This window comes from Trachemys scripta, chromosome 1, assembly GCF_013100865.1.
Source record: "Trachemys scripta elegans isolate TJP31775 chromosome 1, CAS_Tse_1.0, whole genome shotgun sequence".
Classification (NCBI taxonomy): Eukaryota; Metazoa; Chordata; order Testudines; family Emydidae; genus Trachemys; species Trachemys scripta.
Window position 1 is genome coordinate 310454391 of NC_048298.1, and position 16636 is coordinate 310471026.

The following is a 16636-nucleotide window of genomic DNA, read 5'->3' on the forward strand; positions in this document are numbered from 1 at the left end:
GTGCAAAAAAGGTAATTCATTAAGTGACATTACTCTGACATTTTCCTAATAGTTTGTGGAAAGATCCTTGTGGGAGTCTGGTAGCTGGCATGCGGTTGGGTGTGATCTGCTCTGGGGGAAGTTGTCATTCTAGATGTTTAACTGGCCTGTTTTTGGAGCTGGTAGCAAGGTTTGGGTTTCAGGAAACATAAACTGTGGTGTCTATTAAGCCACCACCATAGCAAAACTCGGAAATTACAGCAAATGAGGGAAGGCGATTAAAACTCCAACGCTCCGGAAAGCTCCGTCCTAAGGGAGAGGCCAGATGCCGAGGTCATCTCACGCGTGTGCACTGCGGCGGCACTGGCATCACAACGCATTTTCGAGGGAGCTGTGCGAAGTGTTTTGAACCGAACTGGTGGGTGGGGAGCCTGTGGCCTGGGAAGGGCGGGAGTGACCCCGAGGGAAGAGCTGGACTAGTTCAACAGCCAACCCACAGACCAGCAAGGGAAACACGGAGCCTCCGGTGAGCGGAAACAAAACGTTTCCCACGGCAAGAGGCGAGAGGCAGGGCGCAGCCCCGTGTGGTCCCCGGCCCCCCGGCAAGCCCTGCCCCGGGATGGAGCCGCCCGGCCCGGCCCGGCCCGCAGAGGGCGCAGTGCGGAGCGGCTCCCGGCAGCAGGCTCCGGGGCTATCGCTGGCAGTTCCCGGGCGCTCCCCGGCGAACGGACCACGGGGCTGTCGGCTACTCACTTTACGGCATTTTCCGCGAGCGCCGCACACTGGCGCCGGCCCCGGCGTCACTTTACGGCAGCTCCTGGCCATGGCGTCCGGGGGGTTTGAAAGTGAGCGGAGCCTGGAGGCGCGGAAGGAGCGGAGGCGGCGGGAGCGGGAGGCGCTGCTGGTGCAGGTGAGAGCCCGGCCGCCCCCTGCTGCAGCCCCGCGTGGGAGAAGCCCCCTGGTCCTCAGCCCGCCTCGCCGCCATCCCCACGGCCAGGGAGAAGTCCTCCAGCTCCTCTCCCTGCTCTTATCCCCTGGGGGCAGCGCTCCGTTCCCTGCTCTTATCCCCTGCCCTGCTCCCTGGCTCTGCCTCCCGCCCCCGCGAGTCCCTCTTTCTCCCCTCGCCCAGTTTGCCCGGCCAGAGTCTCCCCAAGCTGTGTACACAGGCCGGGCGCTGAGTGCCAGGAGAGCAGCGGGAATCTCCTTCCTTGGAGGTTTTTAAGGCCCGGCTTGACAAAGCCCTGGCTAGGATGATTTAGTTGGGGATTGGTCCTGCTTTGAGCAGGGGGTTGGACTAGATGACCTCCTGAGGTCGCTTCCAACCCTGATATTCTATGTCCTCGCTGCTGCTGTGGAGTCTCCGGGGCCATGAGGTGGCTGTCACACTCTTACATTAGTGTAGTCCCTCAGCAGCCCCTGACTATTTCATTGTTACTTACATTGCCAGAGCCCCATTGTGCTCCCCAGTGTACAAACACAGAGCAAAACACAGCTCAAACAGCAGGACCTACACGAAGAAGTCCCTTCACCCACAAGTGAAATGCAGCCGTCTCTGGAGTGAGGCCTGGCGGCTGTTTTTAACAGTGTATCGGAAGTTTGGGACAGGAAGGAAAGGTTAATTTAGCCTTTTGGAACTTGGTGAGAGAGAACGTAGTTAGCCCCGGTGTCATGGGCAAGTTGCACTTTGAGTAACGCCCTGCTTATGCAATGCAATAAAATCCTGGTTTGAAGAAGATATTGAAAACTTGCTAGCCAGAGGATTAAGCTTGTTAGCCCAAGGCCAAATCAAACAATGTGTGGTCACCTAGCCATGAGATTGAGAAGCAACACACCATTGTGAACATTAACCCTGGGAAAGGGAAGAGTGCAGGCATCCCTACCAGTGTGTTGTCCCTGGATCTAGTTGTGCATATTTTATACTGGTCTCATAACTGTATGACTCAGATGCCTCATACATTTGAAGTCCCCATTTATTTGGTGGACCTCTGTGTTGTCATTTCCTGTGCTTGCCCCTGCTGCTGACCCCTGAAGCAGTAGCATGAAATCGTCAGGGTGGTTGTCAGTTTCATAGATGTCTGGGGTTTTGAATAACAGCAATGAAACTGGCCAGTCTTGTCAAGTTCACTGGATTTGTGAAAGCTTTGAGCAACAGCAGAGGCACTGAATCTGTCTGCAGAGGATTACTTAGATCAGTGGCTCTCAACCTTTCCAGATTACTGCACCCCTTTCAGGAGTCTGATTTGTCTTGCATACCCCCAAGTTTCACCTAACTTAAAAACTACTTGCTTACAAAATCAGACATAAAAATACAAAAGTGTCACAGCATTTTTTTATTACAGAAACATAGCTTACTTTCTCATTTTTACCACATATTTATAAAACAAATCAATTGGAATATAAATATTGTACTTGTATTTCAGTGTATAGTACAGGGGTAGGCAACCTATGGCACGCGTGCCAAAGGCGGCACATGAGCTGATTTTCAGTGGCACTCGCACTGCCCGGGTCCTGGCCACCGGTCCGGGGGGGCTCTGTGTTTTAATTTAATTTTAAATGAAGCTTCTTAAACATTTTAAAAACCTTATTTACTTTATGTACAACAATAGTTTAGTTATATATTATAGACTTATAGAACGAGACCTTCTAAAAATGTTAAAATGTATTACTGGCACACGAAACCTTAAATTAGAGTGAATAAATGAAGACTCGGCACACCACTTCTGAAAGGTTGCCAACCCCTGGTATAGTATATAGAGTAGGATAAACAAGTAATTCTCTCTATGAAATTTTAGTTTGTATTGATTGCACTAGCACTTTTTATGTAGTCCGTTATAAAAATAGGCAAATATCTAGATGATTTGATGTACCCCTGGGAAGACCACTGCGTATCCCAGGGGTACATGTACCCCTGGTTGAGAACCACTGAGGCTTCACAGTCAAGATTATTTTTTGCATCAGTGAAGGCTAGAAATTATGTATTTATTTTTAACTGGAACTTGAAATTGACAGTTTCCCCTTGTAAATCATCAGGGAAACATCATACTCTCCACCTACAGTTAACGGGACTGGTTGAATTACCTCTTTTTGCACTTTATTACAATAAAGTAAGAACCTTTAAATGTGGGTTTCAGCCACTTAAATGTTAGGCATCACACTGTGAAGAATTAAAAAAAATATTGCAGAATTGGTATGTTGAGAATCCAGATTTGTTAGTGATTTAGTTTTCCAATTATTCCTGTTCTTACCTTTTTAATTCATGAATGTGATTTAGAAGAAAACAATTTAACAAAATGAGTGAAGAATAGCAAATTGTATCCTGGAAATGTTTACTTTTGATGCTTCAAATCTAAGCATGGGCGAAGTTTGTGTGTAAATCTAATGGAAGAGCATATTGTGAATTAATTCTATAAACTATACTTGAGTAGGTATGAATGTGGTTTAAATCTTGACATGAGGACTGGCATGGTAACAAATGGCACTGAATTAAGAGCCTGCCTTCCCACTGACTTTTAGTAGATGATCTAGATTCTAGAGCCTACAATTCTTTGAGGTATATATCCAAATAAGTTGTATATACAAATATCTTTACCATTTATTTATTTATAGCTTGCTGGCATTAGAGAATATATTGGCTCAGAATTCTTTCTTATATGAAATCAAATTCCATTTTTTTTTAAGTTTTACTAAAAGCAAGTGGTACATTACTTAGACATTGTTATAGGTGATTGTAAATATAACTGTCCCACTAACAATGCAAAACTATGTTCTCTAATATGCTACCCCATATTTCAGTGAAATAAAATCATTGGTCTTTATCTCTTCTGTGCAACTTTTTATAAGCTCTCTGTTCAAAGCGCTAGAAGCATCTGTAAATCACAGAAATAACTTGTAACCCATTGTTCGGTTTAGGAAAGCTTTTTAGATTTGCCGTAAATGAGTGATATAAGTAAAAGTGCCATTACTTTCACAGATTTTATATATATATAAATATATATATAAAAACACACACACACTCACTCAAAATCTCCATTGTAAGCCTGAAGCTTGTTCTCTTACATGAACACAGCTGATTGAAGGAAATTCTTTTAGCCCTTAGGACCAAGTCATATGTGTGGCCAAAGTAGGGTGACCAGATGTCCCGATTTTATAGGGACAGTCCCGATTTTTGGGTCTTTTTCTTATATAGGCTCCTATTACCCCCCACCCTTGTCCCGATTTTTCACATTTGCTGTCTGGTCACCCTAAGCCAAAGTAATTTTGTTTCATTAACATTTGTCTTGAATATGCCTACTATGTTTGAGAATCCTGCAAATTGAAAAGAACATAGATTTTTGAAATATTTTGTATATTCAGATTGAATAACTTTAGCTGGCACTAGAGCCAGGATTTTACTGTCTCGCCCTGCCCAACCACTGCAACACATAACAAAGGTGTTGATCTGGAAAAACAGGAAGCTCGCATGTAGGCCATCATTTCCCAATGCATCATCTCTTCTTAGTGTCTGCTTTCTAAATTGTAAGTTCTTTGGTGCAGAGATTTATTTTTATATCTTGTAGAGTGCCATGCACATTGGCAATGCTTAGCAAACAACCATTTTCCACTGTATATAGACTCCTACTTTTATTAGCAGCTTTACATAAGATAAGTGGTGGTTCTTACAATTCTCCTATGAAAACATAGTTTACATTTTTTTTAACTATAGCTCATATCTTCCCCAGAAATTGGGCATATGGGTCAAGATAAAGTATTTTTTTACTTTCCCTCCTAAATTATTATTTTTAAGGTGATATATAAAATACTATGTAAGTTAATGTCAAATTAAACACTTCCTTGTTGTTTTATAATACCTGGATTGCAGTCTTCAATGCACTGCAATCTATTTTTAAAAAATCATGTGAATTAAGATTTAACCAATCCAATGGCATTCCTGTGCATTAGCATTAGCAATGCTATTGGAGGAGGTATTACTGTGGTGGCATTGCAGAAACATCAGAACAGTAAGACACAGCTGCTGTAGCAGTGAAGAGGCCAACTTTGAAGAAGCATTTAGGTGGCAGACAGAGAAGAGATGTGTGAGGATTAGATGCTGGTAGCGTCTGCAGGATATTGAGTTTGTATTAGAATCTGTGTGCTACACCAAATAAATAGAACACTTTGAATTTTGTGACTGCAGTTCTACCTTTGGGTGTGGTGGTTCATCACAAGAAATCCTTGGTGGTCATGTAGGCTCTGGAAGTCTCTCATATCTATATTCCACCCTTATCCATAGATGTCTGCACTTCAGAAGGTGCTCATCAGCTTTGTTGAACAGTGTTTGCAAAATGTTTTTGAGGTCCCAGGACAAAACTAAATCTAACAGTTACTTTTGAATTTTCTTATTTATGGGTTGAGATGTATCAGTGTCTTCCTGTGGAAACCATCTATTCTAATATTTTGACTTCAGTACTGTGTGCTGTGTTGTATTATACAATGTTTGTGAAAAGTTAATATCAACTTCTAAAAAATATGTCATGAATAAATATAGCCATTAGGTAGAAATCTTAAAAGCACATATGCACATTTTCAATAATCCAGAAAAAATCAACCCAAAACTCTCGCTCTGTCTTTCTCTACCCCCCTGTAATAATAATAGGCTCTAAATTATTATAATTTACTTTGGTAGAGACAACATTTACTTCTTCCATCAACTGATGACTTAAAGCAGAAACTATGGCTTAGCTGATTCAGTGGTGACCTCCTCTGTATTGCTTTTAGGTTTTGACTGTTGACCTTTCATTCATTAGATACATGTTGGCAGAGGTTTTGCGTCTAGTAGGTATAGATAGAGCTGTGAGCAGTTTAATAAATGGAACTCTTATCTGTGTATTAGAATTTGAAACTGGTAGCGGTGTAGCTCCACAGTCATGCTTCACAAATGTAAATAGGTTGTTTTATTTGTTTTGTACCTTTGAATTTAGATGTATTTTAAAAATGCCTTATTTAAGAATTTAAGGTAATTTAGAAGTTCTTCCTCTTGTTTTCTCCAACTCAATTATTAAATTTGGTAAGGAAGATATTCAGTCATATTCAGCACAACACACCTGAGAATAGAGGGGATTCAGTGTAAATACAGATAATCCTGTTAAATATACTTTGCATGTCACTTAACACTAGAGCTTGAAAAATCCATTTGCATGTGGAGAGTAGTTAGCTTTCTTGGGAAATTGCCATCAACTTCCACAGAATATAAATGTGTGTGTGTGTGTGTGTGTGTGTATGTATGTATATATATATTTGTTTTTAAAATAAGAGTTTCTAGCCCACTTGGTTGTAAAGAAAAATCTTCCTAATATGATCTGAATTTCTTCCTAAATTTGCAAACATAGAACATTTTTTGTCCACCTATATGCTGCAGTCAAGTGAAAACTGACTACAATCTTGTGTTTTTTCGTTGCTGCTGTTGATACTCTGGGCAGCACTGAAACTTACAAGAATAACATCAATTTCGTTCTGTTGCAGGTTGGGAAAGCTATGAACATCAACAGTTATAGGCACTAGAGCTATTCTCTGGGGAGGAGGATTCAAAAGTAGAAGCAGGCGAGAGGTAGATTTGCTAGCACGTTGAAAGTATACACACCTACTCTACACTAGACTTTTAGCAAACACCTTAACAGCAAAGCTTTTATCCTAAGCAAGACATACCTTCAGAGGGCAAAGGGGGTCACATCCTGTCCTCCATCTTCATCCTAATGAATTGATACAGAAATTCAGAGTTGAGATTAATGGATTTTCTTGGTCCTATGTTTTTTTTCTTTCCTCCTACTTTGTAGGGATGAACTAGCCTTTAGCTATGCAAATCAGCATTATTTTGAGAAGTTGTCTGTTTGCTACATCACGAACTCTATTCAAAGTCCATTAAGCATTTTCTCACATGGAAGCATTGTAATGTATTTGCTGCCATGTCATTGCTTTTTCTAGCATTGTTTCTGAAATGGAATTGATCTCCTTTCTTTGTTTTGCTGACATAGAATAAAATCTCTTCCTCAAAACCACAAATGGAAACACTTGTAATTAACCCTCTGATGCCAGGAGATGAGATGTCTTAGTGGAGAATGCTAATGTGCAGACTTCAGACTTGTTCACACCAAAGGGCAAATTAGTTTTAAAATAGCATTTGATGAAACAGCTAAAAAAATTTTATGCTTATTTTAGGTCAGTGATCATCTCCCTTTCCATATCATACCATTTGCTTGAAGATAATAGTTTAGTTGAGAATGAGTTCCTTTTTCCATTCTAATTCCTCTCGTTATGATTTTTTCAAACAAATTCCTATTTGCATGAAACATTTTATGTTTGGTCTCAGCCCAAAGGTGAATTTTTAGGAATGTCTGAGCAAAACCGGTAGTCTATTTTGAGGTATGAGTAGTCATAAAAAGATTTCAGTGCTATTCTGACTGGAATCTTATGCACACGTAGCTCAAAACAGCTGAAGTTGGAAACTTTGAATTTGATTTGTTCAGTGAGGAAAGAAAAACAGTCCATATTTGAAAAAAAATTAACTCAGTATTTTTAAAGCTTCTGAAGATGGATTTTTCATCATCTATGCATTAAAATATTTATATTCTTGATGTCCTTAAGCTAGAGTAGTTTAAAATTCTAGGAGTGTGCTGACTTGCTTCAGCTTTGACAAATACTGCTTTAAAACCTAAAAGCAAAAGTTAAATGGTATTATTTTTAAAATAAATCTGTTTACAAAGTAACTTCCTACTGTTGTATTTAGAATCAGATCCAAAGCTAATTAAAGTCAATGGGTTTCCACTCAGTTGAGTGGGCAATCATTTGTGGTACTGAGAACATGCTTGTCCCTACCAAGTCCCTATATCTTCTGAGCTGTTTAGCTTGTTAATAGTAAGGTATTTAAAGCCACTTTGCTACGTTTATTATTTTTTTCTTCATTGACCTTGTTCAGCATATTGTTACAATACTTCTATCAAGCATCTGGAAACTGATAAAAGCAACAGAGGGTCCTGTGGCACCTTTAAGACTAACAGAAGTATTGGGAGCATAAGCTTTCGTGGGTAAGAACCTCACTTCTTCAGATGCAAGTAATGGAAATTTCCAGAGGCAGGTATAAATCAGTATGGAGATAACGAGATTAGTTCAATCAGGGAGGGTGAGGTGCTCTGCTAGCATTGAGGTGTGAACACCAAGGGCGGAGAAACTGCTTCTGTAGTTGGATAGCCATTCACAGTCTTTGTTTAATCCTGATCTGATGGTGTCAAATTTGCAAATGAACTGGAGCTCAGCAGTTTCTCTTTGGAGTCTGGTCCTGAAGTTTTTTTGCTGTAAGATGGCTACCTTTACATCTGCTATTGTGTGGCCAGGGAGGTTGAAGTGTTTTCCTACAGGTTTTTTTATATTGCCATTCCTGATATCTGACTTGTGTCCATTTATCCTTTTGCGTAGTGACTGTCCAGTTTGGCCAATGTACATAGCAGGGGGGCATTGCTGGCACATGATGGCCTATATAACATTGGTGGACGTGCAGGTAAATGAACCGGTGATGTTGTAGCTGATCTGGTTAGGTCCTGTGATGGTGTTGCTGGTATAGATATGTGGGCAGAGTTGGCATCGAAGTTTGTTGCATGGGTTGGTTCCTGAGTTAGAGTTGTTATGGTGTGGTGTGTGGTTGCTGGTGAGAATATGCTTAAGGTTGGTGGGTTGTCTGTGGGCGAGGACTGGCCTGCCTCCCAAGGTCTGTGAAAGTGAGGGATCATTGTCCAGGATGGGTTGTAGATCACTGATGATGCGTTGGAGAGGTTTAAGCTGAGGACTCTAGGTGATGGCCAGTGGAGTTCTGTTGGTTTCTTTTTTGGGCCTGTCTTGTAGCAGGAGGCTTCTGGGTACGCATCTGGCTCTGTTGATTTGTTTCTTTATTTCCTTGTGTGGGTATCGTAGTTTTGAGAATGCTTGGTGAAGATCTTGTAGGGTTCGCCAACCTTAAGCATATTCTCACCAGCAACCACGCACCGCACCATAACAACTGTCCAGGTGCCACAGGACCCTCTGTTGCTTTTTACAGATTCAGACTAACACGGCTACCCCTCTGATACTGGAAACTGATAGTGCGTTTTTAACTCCCACTATGATATTTGTATTTATTATTTGGAATGTCTATCTTTATTTCCACTACGTGGTCTTTAATGTAATAAAGTAATAATGTCTATAATAATGCTTTCTTTTGCACCATCCCTTTTTCCATAACCTAACTAGTTTTTACTATACAGTTGGTAACAATGAATATCCGTATCCCATTGAAATAAGTGTATCCATTCTCTTTTCTGTGCAAGCGATACCCTGTGCTTTTCAAATTCAGCAGTATATAAGAGATGCTTCAAGATGAAGGCCAGAATCTTTCAGCACCCATATTTGGTGCCAGATTTTCACCTCCTTTCTTATAATAGTTGGGGATGGTTGAAATAATGAGGGGGTAAGAGGGGAGAACTTAAACTGACAGTAAGATAAATGAATATTGTAAGTCAGTGGTAGAAGAAGCTAGCTAGAGTTGAACTCTGGGATGCTGCAAAATGTGTGATCTGCCATCTGGAGTTTGATTTTAAATAGGTGTAAACAAAAGTGTTAGTTTATATAAATCTTTCCTGCCACCTGCTACCCTCCCCAAATCCATGTTTCTCTTGCTTGATATTTATGATATCCTCATAATGCTAGTTCTCCAGTGGCCCATAGACTCTGCCAGGGTGATGAGGCATAGACAGTACCTGAATTTCTGATATAAAAGCCAATCAGTAAAACTTCTTCGGTCTTTGGGCTGGTGATATATGGATGAAAAACTTTCCAACATTTATTATAAAGAAATAAAAAGGTCCAAACTAAGTTTTCAAAATAAAAGTTTACTATATACATTTTTGTGTTTCTTTTTCTGCTGCAAGTTCATGTAGGAGGAGCCTGAGTTAGTAGGAATTGTAGTAGAAACTACGCTCTGTAGTCATATGCCAATAAAACATGAGGAATATCAATACAAAATACCTCTGTAGGTAAATAAACAAGGCCTCATCTGAAATTGCAGTTTTACATAAATATGAAGATATATGTCTGTGAAATAATGTGAATACCATTTTTACCATGAAATACTTTTATTCTACAGTATAGAATGGTGCATTGGCTTATCTATTTTATTTAGATTTGTATAAAAAATTGGCATAAAAGATGTGCTTTCTTTCGCTATTTTGAAACAGAAAGATGGTTTCATGGCTGATGCTTGTTGATTTGGAAAGCTGAAGTCCTTACCAGTAGTCTGACATTGATTCTTATATTTTATATTCATTGAAAAAATAAGCAAAACCTTAAAGAATTAATTTGTAAAACTATGAATGACTGTATTTAGTATACTGTATATGAACTTAAAACAAACTGAAATTTGCACGTTTTTCAAATGAACCCCTGTCAGTTATTTTTCTTATAAATCTGGCTGTTGGTTCAGTGGTTGATACTTTACTCGAAGATATAATGCCTGGCCATTTATTTTTCACTTGGTTTTATTATGGAGAATTCCAGAAATAAACCTTAAATCTGGGATTAAGTGCAAGAGAACCACATAGTGTTGTTGGCTCTGCTGCCCCAGAGGAGAGGCAGAACTATTTGTTATGCTCTCACCCACAGTGATTTGTACACTGGAACACTGAGCATTTTTCGTCATTGTTCTTTCACCAAGTCAAGTCCCCCTTGAATTGTTTCTGTATCCTTGACTCTCACCTTTGAAAGAGGTGAGGTCAGCATCCTTAACTCATTATTGGTACATCTCTACCCCGATATAACGTGACCCAATATAACACGAATTCGGATATAACGCGGTAAAGCAGTGCTTCGGGGGAGGGGGGCTGCGCACTCCGGTGGATCAAAGCAAGTTCGCTATAACGCGGTTTCACCTACAACGTGGTAAGATTTTTTGGCTCCCGAGGACAGCGTATATCGAGGTAGAGGTGTATATTAAAAAAATGCCGGGAGGATAATTTAGCACCCCAAGGGATTTTAACTGGCATCTCAGAGATAATCACCATCCTTTTGAAAAATGCTGTCCTCTTCCTAATAGACAATTATATCTCAATTCTAGAATGTTATAGGGTGGTTTTCTATTAAATGCTGTAAGTTTTAGAAAGACAGGGTGGACCAATGCCTGTTGGTGAAAGAGACAAGCTTTCAAGCTACATAGAGTTCCAGACGAGACTAACAGAAGTTAGTTCAGTAAAAGCTATTACCTCACCCACCTTGTCTCTCTAATATCCCAGGATCAACAGGGTTACACAACAGCATCGAAAACAACAATGGAAGATATCGTAATTTTAAAAGTAACTTCTGTAGAATCCTACAGGTTTCCTGCCTCTTAAATTCTGTAGCTCCTTCCCATTGAGCTTTCTGAGGGAACCTCATAGATCTTGCCTACGCTATATTTTCCTAAATTTCCCAACCATCACTCTACCCCTGGTAGCAACAGTGGGAGTACTGCTGTAGATACAGTGCTGGTGCAACTGCCATTTTAATCGCCATGTTGTTTAGATCTGCTCTGAGCAGGATTAGATGACACCGTGGTTGAAATTCTGGCAACTGGCCCACACTGATGCATCCACTGCTGCCACAGGCATTGAAGCCGTACTGGTGATAGCAACAGCAGGAAACATTGAAGGGGGAAAAAGACTGATGTAGACCCAGCTGTAGTGCTCATGACAATAGGGGAGGGAGGAAGCTTAGTTGGAGATAGAACAGAGGTAGGCAAACTATGGCCCATGAGCCATTTTAAGTTGGCCCGCAAGCCGCACCACGTGGCTTGGCCCCTCTCTGGCTGGGCAGAGTCGGATCCGCACCACGCAGATCCCAGAAGCTGCGGCATGGCCCCACTCTGGCTCCTATGCACTCCAATGGGAGCTGCAGGGGCGGTGCCTGCAGATGGGGCAGCGTGCAGAGTCGCCTGGCCACGCCTCCGTGTAGGAGCCGGAGAAGGGACATAGCACTGCTCTCAGGAGCCACTTGAGGTAAGCGCCGCTCGGAGCCTGCACCCCCTGAGCCTCTCCCCACACCCCTACCACAGCCCCGATCCCCCTCCTGCTTTCTAAACCCCTCAATCCCAGCCCAGAGCCCTCCTACACCCCAAACCTCTCATCCCCAGCCTGACCCCAGAGCTCGCACTCCCAGCTGGAACCTGCACCCTTCCTGCATCCCTGCCCCAGCTCTGATCCCCCTCCCGCCCTCCAAACCCCACAGTTCCAGCCCAGAGCACCCTCCTACACCCCAAACTCCTCATCCCAGCCCCACCCCAGAGCCCGCACCCCCTCCTGCACCTCAACCCCAATTTTGTGAGCATTCATGGCCTGCTGTACAATTTCTCTTCCCCAATGTGGCCCTCGGGCCAAAAAGTTTGTCCACCCCTGAGATAGAAGATGGTTAGCAGCTGCAGGGTGATAAGGGGAGCAATCCCAGGATCCCTTAAAGCTAAGACCCCCTTCTGTGTAGCCAAGCATATCTAGCCCCACATCTTGTAGTAATGAGGGTTGGGACAGCAACTTCTTCTCTTTGAGGTATTCATCAGGGCTGAGGAATTGAGTGGAGGGAGACATTGATATAGAGTTTCCTGAATTTTATTGTGTGGTGTTTTTTTCTGATAGGGCTATAAAAAACGAGGCACTGTAAGTTTGCATGGATTTAAAGAGCTCCCCTGTCCTTGGCGAAGTGCGTCCTTCTAAATTAATAGTGCTGTTATAATACCTAGCATTTTTATAGCATCTTCCAAATAAGGATTTTGGAGCTCTTTACAGACATTATAGAATTAAACTTCACCTCATCCCTGTGACTGAGGGAATATTATCATCCTATTACAGATAAGGAAACTGAGGCACAGAATGGGTAGGTGTCTTTTGCAGGGTAAGACTGTAAGTATGTTGGGCAGCATGGTGTCCAGTTTCCTACTACACAGTTGTGGCACTTAGTGGTGCTGTATGTATCTGTATATTTAAGAATTAATAAAGCACTTTGGGATAAAAGGAGTTAAATGTAGCATGCTATAGTTATGGTTAAGAAACTAAAAAGGCTGTCACAGTGACAAGACGTAAACTCCTACCATCTTGTGCATTTTATCTGTAAGGGTGAAAGGATAAATTGTTGGATATTTTTGTGGCATTACAAAGAATTAATGAACCTTAATTTGAAATAAAGTGCTTGAACGGCTCTGTGTTGAGAGATGTGAAACTATTAGATTTAGCCTCTATAGCATAACCTCCCACTTCCCCCCCTCCCCCAAAGCAGATGTGGGGGTTTAATTATAAAACACAGAAAGGGAAGAAAAGTAGATTGATGCCAATAAGCTCAATTGTGTAATTTTAATAGGCAAGTAGAACAGGAGGTCATGGTCTGAAGTTGAGGAAGAAAGTAGTGTAGACAGAGTTTTTTACCCATAGGAATGGCTGAAATAATAGGAGAAAAACTTACACTGACTGTATAAAAAAGTGAATATTGTAATTGAGTGCTAGAGGGAGTTAGGTACATTTTTGGAGATAGAAAGGATCAGATGTTACAGCTACTAGCTTGCTTGCTTGCTTGGTGTTAAATTGATGATATGGGACACAATGTAGTTCCTAAAACTCCCTAGGCTCCTGTGTCTTTTCATTTGATGTGAATATTGTTGGTTCTTTGGCCAAGATATGAAATTTAAAACAAACCTTGCCTCCTGTTTGATCATGTCTTTTCTTTTTAACAGTATACTGATTCTTCTTACCTATTCTATTTCATCTAATATTCAGGGGATCACAGTAATTTAATGGTCACTGGGCTATGCATTTCTAGTCCAGACACTTTTGCCGAAGTTAAGATCAATCTGTTGTGAAGGATGTGTGTAATCTTAACTTCATTTCACTTGATGAATGTTTAAATAGATTTTTATTGTCTGAACAAAATAGTATTTTTATTACGTAAAGTATGTTTTATATTCATATGTATTTGCCTATTCATAACGTTCCTGGACCATTGCTAACCCTTTTATCTAAATGAAGCTGTGTTAACCGGTGTTTGCTCCTCCCTGCATTGAGGTAGCTCTTGGCTGGGGGAACTGGCAGTTTATGGCAGATTTCCTGTCATAGTGGGGGGATGAGAAGCAGGGAAAAGGCTGGTTTGTATGAGGGAGGTGGAAAGGTTCCTGTTTTGGGGAAGTAATAAGGATGAGAGGTGATAAACACTGCTTTTTGGGGGTGGGAGGAGGTCAGAGACCCTGCCACTGTGAAAAGAGGTAAGAAATTGGGGCAGCACCAGGGAGAATTAGAAAGAGGGAATGGAATTCTTCACTTTCTTGGGTGAAGAGACCAAGGGAAGGGTGTGTGGAAAAACCTACTGAATATGAGTAAGCAGTGGGTGGTGGAGGGACCCAGATAAAGAGAGAAGAAAGGTGTAGGTGAAGTTGAGATGTAAATCAGAGGAATAGATGGAGCAATTGTAGAGGGTGATTAACAGCAGAATAGGAATCAGGAATACAGAACAAAGGAGAAGAGTGGAAGAAAGCAAACAATAAAGGAGAAAGGAAAAAGAATGCGGACCTGCTAGAAATGATAGGAAATAGGTTAAAGAGGAGGCAGAGGGTGGGATAGAGAGAAGTGAAATATAAGTAAAAAAGTGAAACATACTTTTTTTTTTAAAGTAGCTTGAAGAAGGGAGAAATGAAAGGAGCAAAAATGAGTGACCGGCCATGGCTTTGCTGCTTGATTTCCTTGGGAGCCTTTAATGAAAGCAACCAGTTCCTAATACATCATACACATGTCACCACGTGATGGATTTGTTTTCTAAATAGCCTCTAGTTGAGGGATTTTGTCTAAAGCTTTTTGAAAGCTCACCTATGTCTAAAGCTTTTTGAAAGCTCACCTAAATTATATAAACTAGATCTCTTTAAATATTCTATAGACATGTTTACTCCGTAATAATGTCTAAGGAGAAGACAGTAGGAATCTAGATTTTTTCAAGCCACATATATGTTTTCTGTTGAAATATTTCAATTACAGTGTTTCTTATTTTGTATTTTTTGATGGAAATTGGCCGTTTGGTGTAAAAGTGGACATCTCCACTGGTGCACTAATGTTTAGAAAGAAATAGCCAATGATAAATCAGTACTTGATTTTAAACAGTGGTGAAAGTCTTCTGGTTTATATACTCAGTATATTTCTTGATTATGAATGTGTGCAATCTATGTTGATCCTTTGTGCCCTTGAAATTTCATATATTCATAAATTGTCTCAATGGTAAAAATAAACTAAAATTTAGAAGTAGTTGTTCACAGGTGATAAATATAGCTGGTGAAAATGTCAGAATGTGGGAAATAGACCAAGGGAAGAATAAATAGTTGCTAAGTTTGAAGCTTGTTAGCATTATCTATGGTTGTGTTTAAATAATTCGTAAAAGGTGAAATGGAGAAGGTTGAGTTTCTGATGTAACAGCCTGTAAAACTTGCTGTTTTATTAAAAAGAAGTTCTGAAAGGCAATTTTCCCATGTCAGTTTAAATATGTGTCAGTTTTATAGTGACAATCCTAAAATATCTACTGTAGCATTGAACTTTAATCTTAATATGGCATTATAGAATCCACTGTCCATTAGGAAGTGTGAAATATTGCTTGATATCTAGAAAAACAACAAGGAGTCCTTGTTGTTTTTTTTAAACAATGAATGACACCGACGACTCCAATGGCTTACAGGAGATGCAAAAAACACACTGCATTTATCCGAAATGGAATGCACACAAAATTCAGCTAAGGCTGAAGAAGCCAGAGGTGCAGTCTTTAGAACACTAAGGCCAAAGAAGGCAGCCATTTTTCAAGAAAAACGGGGCTATTCCTATCAGTTGAAATCTTGCCAGTTGCACTGCTTTCTGAAACACAAAGAGAAGTGCTTCTAAAAAAAGAAATATTGAAGCTCTTCTACAGTCCAGAGTGACTCTTACAAGTGTCACTTCTGGGGGGAATTCTGTGCCAAGTGAGGTTTTTTACCCACGAAAGCTTATGCCCAAATAAATCTGTTAAGTCTTTAAGGTGCCACCGGACTCCTTGTTGTTTTTGTGGATACAGACTAACACGGCTACCCCCTGATACTTGATATCTAGGTGTGACGGGTTCCCCTCCCCCCCCCTTGGGATGCAGCCTAGAACTCTGCTACTATTGAGCCTGCCTGACCCACCAGCCCGGGTTCCGTTTTCACTGTCCTGCTGTGACAGGCCCGCAAGCCCCTTCCAGCACACACACAGTTTGGACACACCCAGCTACAGCTTCACACAGATGCTGACATCAGTTCTGCCTGGGAAAGCGCAGCAAAGGAACTGCCCAGTTACTCAAATGCACACCCTCCTTTGAAGGGTAAACCCAAAATTATACCATCTTGAACTGCACAGGGAACTGTACAGCATAAGCTCATGAAATTCGCCCCCTCCCTCAACGTGGAGGAAGATATGCAACAGCTTTCTGCCCGGAGTTATGATTCCCACGCACTGGTTTTAGACAAAACAAAAACGAGTTTATTAACTAGAAAAGGTAGATTTTAAGTGATTATAAGGGATAGCAAACGGATCAAAGCAGATTGCCTAGGAAATAAAACAGAAACGCAATCCAAGTCTAATATACTAAAGACATTGGATATGAG

At 41.1% G+C, this 16636-nt stretch overlaps 1 protein-coding gene across 1 annotated transcript in view; it reads left to right on the forward strand.

Annotated features, from left to right (window-relative positions):
- Positions 1 to 760: 760 nt before the first annotated feature.
- CWF19L2 (CWF19 like cell cycle control factor 2) overlaps positions 761 to 16636 on the forward strand; it is a 165872-nt gene continuing 149996 nt past the window's right edge. Inside the window, exon 1 of the mRNA XM_034758854.1 lies at positions 761 to 889. Within this exon, the coding sequence (XP_034614745.1) occupies positions 803 to 889 (87 nt within the window). The 5' untranslated portion in view covers positions 761 to 802. The remainder of the gene's footprint in view (positions 890 to 16636) is intronic.